This window comes from Kwoniella europaea, chromosome 2, assembly GCF_036810445.1.
Source record: "Kwoniella europaea PYCC6329 chromosome 2, complete sequence".
In the NCBI taxonomy this organism is placed as follows: Eukaryota; Fungi; Basidiomycota; class Tremellomycetes; order Tremellales; family Cryptococcaceae; genus Kwoniella; species Kwoniella europaea.
The window spans coordinates 958,443-971,820 of NC_089488.1; the positions used below are offsets into that span (position 1 = coordinate 958,443).

General features: G+C 45.6%; 7 protein-coding genes across 7 annotated transcripts; 4 read left to right on the forward strand and 3 right to left on the reverse strand.

Annotated features, from left to right (window-relative positions):
* Positions 1–219: 219 nt before the first annotated feature.
* On the forward strand, positions 220–3,402 carry V865_006688 (uncharacterized protein; the record flags this gene model as incomplete). The annotated part of the gene is made up of 1 exon (XM_066230446.1): positions 220–3,402. One exon carries the CDS (start codon positions 220–222, stop codon positions 3,400–3,402), a length of 3,183 nt encoding a protein of 1,060 aa, XP_066086543.1.
* Positions 3,403–3,794: 392 nt separating this feature from the next.
* Positions 3,795–4,548, reverse strand: V865_006689 (uncharacterized protein; the record flags this gene model as incomplete). Its single annotated transcript, XM_066230447.1, has 4 exons — positions 3,795–3,827; positions 3,896–4,025; positions 4,094–4,473; positions 4,540–4,548. 4 exons carry the CDS (start codon positions 4,546–4,548, stop codon positions 3,795–3,797), a joined length of 552 nt encoding a protein of 183 aa, XP_066086544.1.
* A 188-nt stretch (positions 4,549–4,736) lies between these two features.
* V865_006690 (high osmolarity signaling protein SHO1) lies at positions 4,737–5,063 on the reverse strand (the record flags this gene model as incomplete). The annotated part of the gene is made up of 3 exons (XM_066230448.1): positions 4,737–4,761; positions 4,816–4,876; positions 4,937–5,063. 3 exons carry the CDS (start codon positions 5,061–5,063, stop codon positions 4,737–4,739), a joined length of 213 nt encoding a protein of 70 aa, XP_066086545.1.
* Positions 5,064–5,669: 606 nt separating this feature from the next.
* On the forward strand, positions 5,670–8,225 carry V865_006691 (uncharacterized protein; the record flags this gene model as incomplete). Its single annotated transcript, XM_066230449.1, has 9 exons — positions 5,670–6,164; positions 6,222–6,305; positions 6,359–6,411; positions 6,467–6,566; positions 6,614–6,973; positions 7,015–7,213; positions 7,266–7,393; positions 7,543–8,014; positions 8,083–8,225. The coding sequence occupies 9 exons, from the start codon at positions 5,670–5,672 to the stop codon at positions 8,223–8,225; spliced, it is 2,034 nt and encodes a 677-aa protein (XP_066086546.1).
* Positions 8,226–8,478: 253 nt separating this feature from the next.
* V865_006692 (uncharacterized protein) lies at positions 8,479–8,982 on the reverse strand (the record flags this gene model as incomplete). The annotated part of the gene is made up of 1 exon (XM_066230450.1): positions 8,479–8,982. The coding sequence occupies one exon, from the start codon at positions 8,980–8,982 to the stop codon at positions 8,479–8,481; it is 504 nt and encodes a 167-aa protein (XP_066086547.1).
* A 474-nt stretch (positions 8,983–9,456) lies between these two features.
* V865_006693 (uncharacterized protein) lies at positions 9,457–11,006 on the forward strand (the record flags this gene model as incomplete). Its single annotated transcript, XM_066230451.1, has 3 exons — positions 9,457–9,690; positions 9,748–9,933; positions 10,392–11,006. 3 exons carry the CDS (start codon positions 9,457–9,459, stop codon positions 11,004–11,006), a joined length of 1,035 nt encoding a protein of 344 aa, XP_066086548.1.
* Positions 11,007–11,328: 322 nt separating this feature from the next.
* On the forward strand, positions 11,329–13,296 carry V865_006694 (uncharacterized protein; the record flags this gene model as incomplete). Its single annotated transcript, XM_066230452.1, has 3 exons — positions 11,329–12,191; positions 12,249–12,457; positions 12,521–13,296. 3 exons carry the CDS (start codon positions 11,329–11,331, stop codon positions 13,294–13,296), a joined length of 1,848 nt encoding a protein of 615 aa, XP_066086549.1.
* Positions 13,297–13,378: the final 82 nt, after the last annotated feature.

Below are 13,378 nucleotides of genomic sequence, written 5' to 3' on the forward strand. Positions count from 1 at the left end.
TCATCTCGAAACATCATCAAAGGGGGTAACATGATCACGGAGTTGCATCCGATCTCCGTCATCTCACTATCCGCGACAGTGTCACGTATGTAACAACACCCACACCCACACCCACACCCATCAACACCAGAATATCATCAACATCCAGCGTATAACATATAACCCATACCATACCTATCAGACTACTCACATGTCACCAAGAGAGTACCGCCCAGGATCATGGATATAGATATAGACGGAGAAAAGGTTGACATCCTCGGAGTGTCCAACTTCAGACAGGGCGACCAAGCCAGTCAGGATCAACTTGTTGACAAAGAGTCCATCCCATTCACAGAAGAACAAGGTATGTTGACATCAGATTTCGTTCTTGACGCCGTGTCACGAGCTGATCCCCGCCCAGATCCACCACCGGCCTTACTCGACCTGCTCCAATCTTCTTCCCCTACGATCGACTTCTCTGATCCTTCTGCTGTCCAATATGTCGACCAGTTACTGTCCTTATCCCTCCATGAACTCCTTCGACAACCGCAACTCATATCCGCCGAATCTTCAACAGTAGAATCCGATCTGACCAACCTCTGCTTTCGTGAATATCCCACTTTCATTTCTGTGCACAAATGCTCCTCCGCAGTCAGCTCGGCGTTCGATGACTTTTCGGACAGTTTAGGTAAATTGATAGGTGCCATACCCTCTCTGGAAGATGAATGTAAGACGTTCACCAGTACTACATCAAGTATACAGAATATAAGGGGAAAAGCAACACTAGTCCAGGAGCATCAAGATAAACTGTTGGATCTGCTCGAGCTTCCTCAACTTATGGAAACATGTGTTAGAAATGGCTATTATCAAGAAGCAATGGAATTACTCAATCATTGTCACTCATTGTCAAATAAATACCCCAAAGTCGCATTAGTTCAAGATGTCAATAGGGAAGTTGAAGGTATACTTCAGTTGATGCTTGCTCAACTACTGGCTCTGCTTCGTGAACCCGTCAAACTCCCCGCTCTGGTCAAGACAGTATCCTTCTTACGACGACTCGATGCCATGGACGAAAGTGAATTAGGTCTGGTTTTCATTTCCAGTAGATACCACAACTTCCGTGCTCAGCTGCTCTCTATCGACAGAGACAAAGGTGAACCAGTCCGGTATCTTCGAAAATACATCGATCTCTTCCGAGAACACGTCTACGATATCATTGCTCAATTCACTGCTATCTTCCTCGAAACCTCACCATCTGCCATAGCAGGCATACATATCACATCCTTCGCCAATCAAGCTATCAATGACCTCGTCGACCTTGTCACGACATATATACCGAGGATATCAGCCGACTCTGCTTCAATGTCTTCTATCCTCGTTCAACTAGGTTACTGCGCCATGTCATTTTCGAGAGTGGGATTGGACTTCGCCCCGTTGATATCTGCGCCCTTCTCTTCAACAGTACTATCGACATTCTCTCAGGCATTGGCAACCGCATCGAACGACTTCTCCTCCATGTTGCGAGATTCAGCGAAGGCTGTGTTGCCCCCTGCCCAGATCCTTATAACGGCAGAACATATACCTCATATCGTCTCCTCCTCCTCATCACCTCCACCTCTACCCTCGGTAGATTCGGTATCTCACTACCCCCCTATTGCAACCCTCGTCAACGCCTATCTGACAGCATTCAACAACCTTCGTTTACTTGCACCTGTCGAGCTCCATTCGCAGATCATTTCGATACATACATCCTCTCTCCTGACATCAACCAGTGTTCTGCTACAATACGTCACTCAAGCAACATCGTTCTCCGATGAATTACCGTTATCTCCCGTGAAGAGTCGACCGGGTCACGGAAGAACCCCGTCTGCTCCTCGAGCTGATCTGCTGCGGCGGAATTCAGAGGTACAGATGACACCTGAAGCCAGAGCGGCAAAGCGACGAGAGGCCAAGAGGGTCTGTGTAGCTAGTGCAGATCTATGGTGCCGGGTGGTAATCCCTTTCTTAGTAGACAAGCTGAATGGTGGAGTGTTTACCGATCTCTCCTCACAGGAAATTCCCAACGAATTAGCAAACAAGCTGCACGAGCTAGCGGGATGGGTCAAGGCTAATTCAGAGGGTTTGGAAAAGGAACCAGTGGTGAATGGTAATGGTAATAGTGTCGAACTCAAGACTCCACCTCCACGAACTTCACCACTAGTCTCTTCTCCTGTAACCTTTAATTCACCTTTCTCATCTTCCTCCAGGCTACCCGCTATACCCCATCTTGCTACTCCAACACCGAAAAACATACCTCCTCCTCAAGCGCCTCACTCCGATGGTCTCGACGCAGTCTTCGATTCGCCCCAGCCTTCGGGACCTACTGGAAATGCTATGCATACGTCGGTACCTGAACCAGCGAACTTAAGAGAAAGTGATAGAGATACGGTTGAGAGAATGGAAACGCAGTTGGAAGCTATGAACATCGGTCTGACAGGTGAAGAAGCTGCTGTTGCGGTAGAAGTGAAGCACGCTTTACATCATCATGAACCACCTACGCATATCCACGTCAATCGCGAAGTTAACGAAGAAAAGGTGAAGGTAAAAGAAGATGAAGTCAAGATAAAGGAGGATGAAGTGAAGATAGAAGAGGATGAAGTGAAGGTGAAAGAGGATGAAGTGAAGGTGAAAGAAGATAAAGTTAGGGCCGAAGAAGTCCCAGCAACCGAAAAGCCCATTGATGCCGTGATCCACGAAGACAGAAAGGAATCGCCGCCGCAAGCGCTTGTCGACGAAAGTGCGCCTGCCCCTGTGGTGGATGAGGCCCATGAAGCAACGGACAGTTTCCATCAACAGGACAATAGCAATATCCCAGATACCGAGGAAACTTCCACCCAATCGATTGAAGTACCAGACAAAGGCTCGATAATGGAAACAGAAACGATACCTCAGGCGGTCATCGATGAGAGCTTACCGGATCCTGCTGATAATGCTGTAGAAGCCATCGAAATCGATCCTCTGCCCTCCTCACCTGGGTCTGGCAATGGAACCGTCACGCTTGCAGTGGAAGACAATCAAGCTGCTGAAGAAACGAAATCAACTTCAGGGGATGTTTCTGACCCCCATCCACCAGCGACAAGTCTCCAAGAAACGACTGTCGATGTGAAGCCACCCGTTGAAGAGAACGTTCTTGCTCCCATCACCAACGGGACTACCTCGGATCAGCAGCAGACGACCAAGAAGGGTGACGCAACAGAACTAGATGATACGGTTAATCTCCCCGCCGAAACTACTCAACCCGAAAATATCGAATCAACCCCTACTTCAGCTGATGCATCCCGAGCACCATCACCAGATGCCACGGCTAATAACGCCTCGGCACCTATACCAAGTACCTCAGGTGGTAATTCGAAAAAGAAGAAGAAGAAGAAGGGAAAGAAGTAATTGAAGTGATTGAAGAGGTTCCAGGAGGAGAACAGTTGTATCATATAGATATCATGAGTACACATTCTATTTATACGAAGTATGAAGTAACGGATGCACATGCACATGCACATTGAGTGAATATGTTTTGCAGGGCATTTATGTGTCACATCACAATTATATCTAATGCATGGTAAGTTACGTAGAAGAGGTATTTTTGGTAATTTCAATATTTCCACAGGAACTGCTAATAGTCCTTGATGAGCAAGAAATGGTTGTTCCAAGGTTGGTGATAGAAGATTTAATTTCATTTAGTATGCTTTTCGCTGCGTTCGGTTCGTTCGTTCTTTCGTTCTTTCGTTTCGTCGCAATATCCATAGGAGACACTTTTGTTAGGGAGTAAGGGAATTACCTTAAAGCAAGGTGAGATAATTCGAAGGAGCGATCTGCGGATTTGGTGTATTCAGTACATATTCTTTGGCGAGTCACACTATGGTTTCTCATGTTCACTTACACCTGTAGCACCTGTTGGTGTTCTCACTTGGAACCATTTACCCGTATTATCCAGTACCTCCAAAATCTCCCCTTTGGCGAAAGATACCTCGTTAGGATCATCGGGAGAAGCTGAGTAAGCGTACATCGCCCTATATGCATTGTTTCAGCTGTTGAACATGTCATGAATGGTAGAAGCTGGAGTGAAAATGGTACTCACTTGGCACGATGTTTATATTCCGGTTCTTCACCTCCTGGACTAGCATAGTCGTTCCTCGCCGAAGATGCTTTTTGAGGAGTACCTTCCGTAGCAGCTGGAGCATATCCACCACTTCCACCTCCAACAGGATAACCTCCACCGATACCACCTCCACGTCCTCCGATGCTGTGTGAGGAAATCCCTCTGGACATGTTGTTCATTCCACCTCCTATACCCATCTCACCTCCGCCGTTACCAAAGCCAGACACAGAGTCTCGATGAGCAATAGGAGCTGAACGCATCCTTCTGTCGGGACCTGATAAACCCCCGGTACCACCTGAATTCAGTAGATTGTAGAAGAAAGATTCTTCCTCCGAAGTAAGGTAGATGATCCAGACGAGCTGTGTGTGTGAGATTGTGATCAGCAAGGCATGCCATTGAAGACCTGTGATTTCTACTTTACTTACATCGACCATGGTGAGCAACAACCATCCTACTCCGACGGCAATGAGTGCACCTTGAGGTTGGAATATGAACTCTACACCATGAACAGCGAAGACGGTGGCGATAGCTAAGACGACAGCCAGTTGGAATCGATGAATGGCGAGGGAGTCGGAAGCAAGAGCCAGGCTAGATGTTAGCTAAATTCGAGTAAATCATCGACCTACAAGAGATGTATTATGACAGCCCTACAGTATCATCAGCATACATGCCATGTGAGCAATTGTTGAGATCATACTCACAGTTGAATCCATATATTGAACCATAGAGTGTTTACCACAGGTGTCCTTCCATCAGCAGAGGCTAAAATACTACGTTAACTCCATATACTATGGTCCAAGATGATGTTTTGACTCGACTCACAGTATTTAGCCTCGGCTGCTGCTTGACTCGCAAAGGCAATGATCCAGGCTGGTATAGCGATGATGAAAGTGACCAAGAATACTGGATGTCTGAAGACATAGCCCGGGTCAAACCCATGGTCGAACATTGCGTTTGATTTGATTTGATGGTATGTATTCTTGGGATAGCAAAAAGGGACAGAGTCGTGCAGAATCGGGATTGATCTTAGCGATAGATGTTGCAAGGTGATAAAGTAAATGTTGTTGGTGAAGGTGTGATACAGTGAGTTGAAAGAGCGAGTAAACAAAACGAAAACATGAAATCATCATGTCAACCAGATGTATTCTCATCATTCAACCATCCAATCTGCGGTGTATCACCGACATTACAATCATTCCTAATGGTGAACAGCAGCTGATTACGGAGTCAATCCTAATCACATTACGAATCAGTATCTGACGCGTTTCTTTGTTGACAAGTTACAAGTCATGAAAATGTTGATTTCTTCCTCACATCGGTTCGCAATTGCCGTGTTACAATCTCTGATACCCATACTCCTCTCGTTGGATACATACCCAGCCGTTCACGCCCTCCCTGGTCGAGCCAGAAAGGGTTTCGATAACCCAAGATGAATGGGTCATCAAACCAATATCCACAGCCACAAGCGTCGAGCTCATCGCATCATATACCACACCATTCCGATTCTCATGCCCCTACATCTCTTCTCGACCCCGGACATGCCATCACCAATGACATGAAAAGACGAAAGCTTTCGCCAGAGCTGTACCAAGTATCTAACACACCTCCCCTGCCTTCTAGGTCCCCTCGTCCTCTGCCCGACTCTGCTCTTTTATATTACTTCGCTCTCTCAGCTCATCGAGCATCTCATCAGCATCTCCAACAAGCGTTCGTACATCCTTCGATATCGGCAGATCCAAGCTTAGGTATATCCATAGCGCCAGTGTACAATCGAAGTCCCGCTCAACCATTCCTTCATGATCCAAATGCTGCTGCAAAAGCCCTGGATCTGCAATTGGTGGCTCTCGATTTCCTTCGAACTGGTTTGGCATATCCCGATCTGTCCGAACGGGAGCGAGTAGCATTTGGGCTTGAATTTGGGATCGTCGGATTGAAGGTCTATACCGCTTGTATTGGGAATAGTACGGGAAAAGGAAAGGACAGCGAGAAAAATCAGCGAGTCGATCTATCGAGATTGATAGAAGATATTCAAGATGTAATCGGTCACTCCGTGGGTGACCCTCTGTTACGCGGTCTGATAGGGGTGACTGACTTGACACCCGTCTAGTACTACATCTCACAAAGACAAACATCGTTCATGCCTATGAGACATCAGCTAGAACTGCTCAGCATCCGCGTCGCTTTCATTCAAGTAAGTTTAACTTAGCTCTTGAAGGAATAGAGTACTCATGAAGGTGAAAACAGGGTAAACAAAATCTTGGTAAAAAGATGGTTCAGCAAGCGTTGAATACCAACAGGTAAGCTCGAGTCGGAAACTTAATCAGATTGAATCTTGCTTATGACCTGTTGCAGAGACCACACCTCACATCGCTATGCCCTTCACCTACTTTACCTCGAGTTCGTCGAACAAACTGGATCAGCAGAATTCCTTGCAGTTTGTGATGAGCTAATGGTGAGTTATCCAAATTACATTCATTCTGCTGACTTCCTTTTTCTCAGGCCGAAGCCTATGCCAAAAGACACTTCCAGATAGTTCGACTAGCAGCGTTGACGAAAGCTCGCTTCATATTCGTATATCGTCGTTGGGAACTAGCCGCCCAAGCTCTTTCCGCTTTCTCATCAGTAATAGGATTGACTGAGGACTTGTCAAAACCTATTCAATTGGCTGGTCAAGGCAATGATCGTATCTGGGAAGCTTCGTTTATCATACATTATCTGATATTACGAACTTTATGGGAAGGTCGTATAGGAAACGATCTCAATGCGAAGAATTGCCTCAAACACATTTATGCTTTGATGGATGAGACGGCGGAATCTGGCTTATTCAATCTCTTACGAGCGAATGGAGGGGTATTGGATGTGAGTATGGATGTTGTGTGTTCTTGTGCTGATCATCTTAGCTTAATATTCCCGGAGGCGAACCAATACAAGTACAAGTCACCCCACCCAACATCCTCTACATGCTCACCTATCTCACCACTGTCGTCAGCCGGCGAGACTTCACTGGCTCCAATCAAACATGCAAAACTATCCTGCATTCCAATGCCCTTAGACTACACGAGAACGCAGTACGTGCTGAAGATATGTGGGATACCGGCTGTGAGTATCATTGTTTGTAAAGGTCGATGAATTCAAGCTGATTCGTTGACAGTCTCACATCTGCATGGGATCGCACAAACTCAGATTCAGCAAAAGGAGGTTATGATCATCAGAGGCGAAATGATGGTCGAGCATGCTACGGCCTTGATGTTTAGGAGCGAGTTCGAAGCGAGCTACAAGGTAAGCTATGATATTTTGACGGTCTCGCTGATGAAGACCAGCTCTTGATGGATACCGTGCATCACCTACGGAACCATGACTTATTCCGCTTATTCGCACCTCATCTTTGCCTGCTGATGGCGCAATATGCGATGCTCATCGGGATCAAGGAGACGGCCGCCAAGTACTACGATGCTTGTAAGAGGCTGATTAATCAGGGCAGCGAATTCGGTTTGATCGCCGATATCGGTCTGATGGGAAGTCAACATCGTCTCACCAAGTTGCCAGAACATCCTGAGAACCGAGATAAAGTCCATGCTCTAGCTGAAAAGTGCAAAGGAAGCACCAGTGCGATGTTCAACGGTGCTGGATATCTGTTGGCAAGTCTGATCGATGACAACGTGGTCAACTCCAAGAAACAACTTTCGAACGCTTACGAAATAAGTGTTCGATCGAATAATAATATCCTTCGACTTCTTATCTTTGCCTTTACCACCAGCACTCATCACTATGGAGGGAGAGAGAGGATGTATAGGCAGTTGGAGACAGGGAAAGAATTGGCCAAATTAATGGGTGGGAAAGACCGCCCTGATGGTGTTGGACAAGTGATCCTTGGACTGTGGTTTGCTTATCGTCTTAAAGGTGCGTTTAGTCGGGGAATGTATTTGATAATCTACTAGTCAGTCGAAAAAAGCTGATGAAACTGGCAGAGTATTATCGACAAGAAGGGGATCAAGAAAGAGCTGGACAAGCTCGAGACAGTATCAAGACTCATCTGGACCGGTTGACGGAGATCAAGAGTCGAGGTCTCTCTCTGGAACGTACGTTGCTGCCATTGCCACTGACAGCATGATTGTATAGTCAGGAGAACGAGGAATTGGAGTTGAGCAGATATAAATTCGAAGTGAAATTTCGACAGAGATCTACGCAATAAATCTTACCTGTAGCAATGTAGTGTATATATACCACGCATCATAATATATGAATAGTATAATCTTCATACAGGGTATATCTATCATATCATGCCAATGTTTGATGTTTGTATAACATATCGAATCAGTCGTCGTTCTCTAATCCTAACATAACATGTCCACCAAAACCCAAATCTATCCCACTCTGCATATGACTTCACCTCCTAAACCAGCTCTCCATGCTTCCCATCCTTCCAAATACCTATTCGTCCCTGTCCTACCAGCTTTCGCATCTTCTTCCGTCCTTACAATCAAGATTTCCCCCATCCCTACGCCCGCTACGTTCCTAGCTCTCTTACCCACTAACAATCTACCCAATTCATCTCGGCTCACCACTACCCTGAAAGAAGGTTTCGATACCAATCCCATCCTACGTAATACCGGTTGACCATTTCGATGTTTTAGACCTATCCACAGTTTCCTAGCTGGTATGGGTAATGATTGGAATGCCGATGGATCCGGACCTGCGGGTGATCCTAGCGATACGTTGGATATCAGACCTGATCGCAAGAGAATAGAAGATATGGCTAAGGAGGATGTTGAGAATGGTACGGATGTCTTGGCTTGGAAGCCTCGTGAGGTGTTTTGAAGGTGGGCGCAAAGGTTGGCAGGTAGAGGACCGAGTGATCTGGTAGTCATGTTGAAACAGATTGGGGCAGAGGGAAGGATGATGAACAGGTGTTTATGACGTGTTTTTTTTTCTCCAAAGGATGCCGAGATCGATGAAGTAGACAATATGAAGCTTGTGCTCGTCGTGGTTTCAAATGTTCTCGCCTTGGTATGGGTAGTTTTGTCGAGGTTCAATTCTAATTCTGATGATACCGCTATGAGATACTCGACATCTGTTTCAACAGCTCTCTCTGTTTCGGCTTTTGACTTTCTTGCGAAGAAGAGAAGCGGATATCACCACCATACTCCGCAGGGCCATCTTGAGCTCACCGCGCCACACGGCTTGGGATCTATGCATAGGAAATGGAAATCCCGCATAACTCCGGCAGCATACGCCCAACAAATCATGCACCTGCATCTGCATCGATCATCCTCGTTGATTTTCGAAATTTATCATCCCATCTCCTTCCTACTTTGCTATCACGTTTAGACCACACTCACAATATGCCTTTCACCACTTCCGTAGCAGGTCCTTCTAGGATCCCATTCCAAGCCGTATCCAACACATGTCGACGTACCATCGCTCGAAGGCATGCCTCGACAGCTGCCGGAGAGGAACGTCAACCTCCAAGGAAGGTGTCCAGTAACATCTTCTTTGCGGATTGGATCAGATCCGAAGGATCACAGTATCGTGAACCTGTAAAAGGTCAAAAGGCGAAATGGCTCGGTGACAAGGTGGTAAGTCAGTTCAGCCCTATCGTCATGTGGGCATATCCTGATATTTCGAAATGTTAGCCATATAGCAGTAACCCAACTTTCCGACCTCCTCCACCTCTTTCCGATTACACGCAGAATCAGGTGTATGCCGAATTGAGACGAGGACGAAAAGTCGCTGAGCTTGCTGAGAAACACAATATCAGTAAAGCTAGAGTCGAAGCTATTCGAAAGCTGAAAGATATCGAGGAAGAGTTCAAACGAAGAGTGAGTGGTCATAATCCTTATCCGAAACCTTGAACTCTACCATCTATGCTTTTTCCACACTTGACTCGGATGAAACAAAATATGACATAACCTTCGTTCTGAAGACATAAACCATGGTTATTATTATATTTCTTCACTTTCTGAAACCCTTTTAACCTTACTCTGATATCTGATGTGATGTATATGGAATGAAGGATCAATGCTGACTTGTCGATCTTGTCCTTTCCTTTCTGTTACGTTTAATCAGGTGAGTTATAACTCTCCTAGTACAGTATCTCATATCAAACAACTTCAATCCACCTTTTCCACCCATTTCAATGATGACCATTTGATTAGTCTTTAAGACTTCACAGTAAACTTATGGTTATAAACCATGCATGGCTTTCTGATACTCTTTCTCTCCTCATCCGTACTCTGTTCTTGCATCATGTACGATTTGTGGCTGACCTGATTTCCAGTCTATACCTTTGCAGACTGCTTTCCAGCAAGGTATGGAGCCTTTGCTCGGTGTACAGACTCCTATAAACCCTTCCACGAAAGAGCACGATGCTGCCCGAGCACGACAGATCGACTTGGCCCACGACTCTCATCCCAGTACGAGTGCCGAACGACTGGAAGAGCAAAGGTGGGATTCGGGTGTGGGTCAAGAAGGTTCTTTCGGAAGTCGAACGAGGGAAACCAGCTCGAAAGGTGTGGAGCGAACTGCTTGGGAATTCAGGGATGAAGAGAGGGATCTGGAGGATAGAAGGGTTTTAGAACAAAAGGAAGAAGAGTTGAAGAAGGATCCTGCTCATCATGGTGTCGTACATGAAGTACTTCAACGAGAAGTTATGACTGCTACATTGTTCCCTACACCCGTCACGGAACAAGCTGCCGAAAAGAAGGAGAAGGATGCTACTAAAGCGAAAGAGCTGAAGGTGAAGAGGGCTCAAGTAGAGGGAGTCACTATCGGAGATATACATTTCGTAGATACTTCCTCCACCAAGGAGTTTGGCAGTGATAGTAGAGGTGCCAAGTTGAGGGAGAAGAGACACAGAAGGAAAGAAGCTAAAACAGTAAAGTCAACTCAGTAGTTGCTATTCTATTCAGTAATAACAACATATGCAACGCAACGAATCTACATGAGAATCTAGTCTTGGCATATGGCCGCAGCGCAGTGAAATGCATTTGTCGATTTGAGTCTGCTGAATTATCGTCTAGCCTCGCAGTCGCTGCACAGAAATGTCTCTTGAGTCTGGAAAAATGCCGAGAAATGTTTGTGACTATTTTTGTACTGTATTGACATTCCTCACCACAACATACATCCATTCCACAACATCATTCATCTTGCATAGGACCAGTCGATAAGTTACTCCTAAAAATACAATGATATAACCTACAGCCCAACAGCCCACCATGTCCTCAGCCAATTACGAGCCATTACCCACCGATTCCTCTTCCCCGACTTATCCTCCTTTACCAGGTCCACCTTACCGTCAAAGGCGTCAAAAGGTGCAGATAACTCCTATTCTCATCCTCAAGTATGTCCTAGGTGCTTGTGGATCTCTGGTGATATTCCACTGTGTCATCATCGGTGCTTTCCCCAATTCATCTTACACCAGCTACACCACCAGTGGAAGGAATCACCAATACGATCAAGCTTATGCTTCGGCCGCAGCAACAGCTCAGGACGTGTTAGACCGATTGGATCCCTCGGCAGGACAACCTGGAACATTTTTCAGAGACTCTTTTCCCTTACGGACGATGTTGGCCTTTTGGGAGTTGGCTGAGAAAGAAGTGAAAGCCAGAGGATTAGATACGTGTAATGGACAATTGAGTAGAGAGCTGGTAGATGCCTATCATTCCTCTCAATTAGCTTATTGCGTACCTCCCGGACAATCTCTAGACACATTCACTCCTGATCCAATACGGAATGACACGCATTCACATTCACCCCATTGGAATCCTGAAGAAGGGGTTGAAGGAACTACGATATTCTGTTCTCCCGTTCATCGATCGGGTTTCAGTAAATGGTGGCCTTACCCTGCTGCGCCATGCGTCTCTAAGAATCTTAGGGTTATACCAGAATCGGAGAGGAGATTTAGAGCTGCTGGATGTGATATCACCGACGAAGGGGTGAAGTTGAATGTGGAAATGGGAAGAGAAAGATTCTTAGGTTCTGATACGGAGAAGATAGATGGTGAGGTAGATGAAGCAAAATGTAAGGAAAGGATAGAAAGGACTTTATTGATCATTGGTAGACAAGATCAATGGAATCCGTAAGTCATTTTTTTTCATTCCCTTCGAATATGAATGACTCACCTGTTGTTGGATAGCTTCCATGTCGCCGAAGATCTCATTACGACTTTGGTTTCTGTCTTTATCGGAGTGCAGACAGCTCCCGCTCTTATAGATTCGAGAGTGCAGCTAGTCTTTGTCGAAGGCTATGGAATGGATTCCAATCATTTTACTCCCCTTTGGGATAGGATGGGAGCCTGGGCACCAAGAAGATTAAGCTTAGATCCTTGGACGGAGGGTACATGTTGTGAGTAATGGCATTCATCTAGTCTGCAAAGAAAGTCATAGCTAATATAACTGTTATATATAGTGACCAATGCTATACACAGTGTCGGTGCTGGAGCATCCCTTCTATCCGCTATGGGAGTAGGAAAATCATATTCATGCGCCTCGACTATCACATGGGCAGCATCCCATTATTATCGACATTTATTCGGATTACTTCCACCTTCTCTCTCCCTCCCAGCCAACTTACTGGAATCTCATCACGCATCTGATCGACCTCGTCGTCCGATCAATGTCATGTGGCTATCAAGAGCCAAATTGGATGAATACGCTCAGAAACATAACGATTGGTCAAACTGGAGAGATGTAAGACACATCACCAACGAACCTGAGCTAATCAAAAAATTCAGAACCGAGTTAGAAAACATGTGTGAAGGATCATTGAAATCTGGCGAGTTTGGTTCGACAGGTTGTGTATATGAAGATGCTCAGGATATACCTGAATCATGGTCATTGACTTCACCTGAGACTATCTCAGATGAAGATCCATTACCTATAAGATTCGCAATGATCGATCCTACCGTACACGCTCTAGAGACTCAAATTCATTTCGTGGGACATACTACGATATTGGTATCTTCCCATGGAGGTGCACTGGGATTATCATTGTTCTTGCCTCCTGGTGATGGGACGGTAATTGAATTACAAGTGGAGAACGTAGCTGGGAATTACCATTTCGAACATATGGCTAAAGAGATGGGACATAATTATGAGGTTTTGAATATAAGGAGAGAAGTGGATGTTGATCAGGTTTGGGAATCGTTAAGAAGATGGATTTGGAAAGTATCCCAATCAGGTTAAAAGCATGCTGTTCAGATGGAATGAACTCTTTGATAGATGGTGATCGCCCATGGTGATTGATATATACGGTTGACCTTTTGAT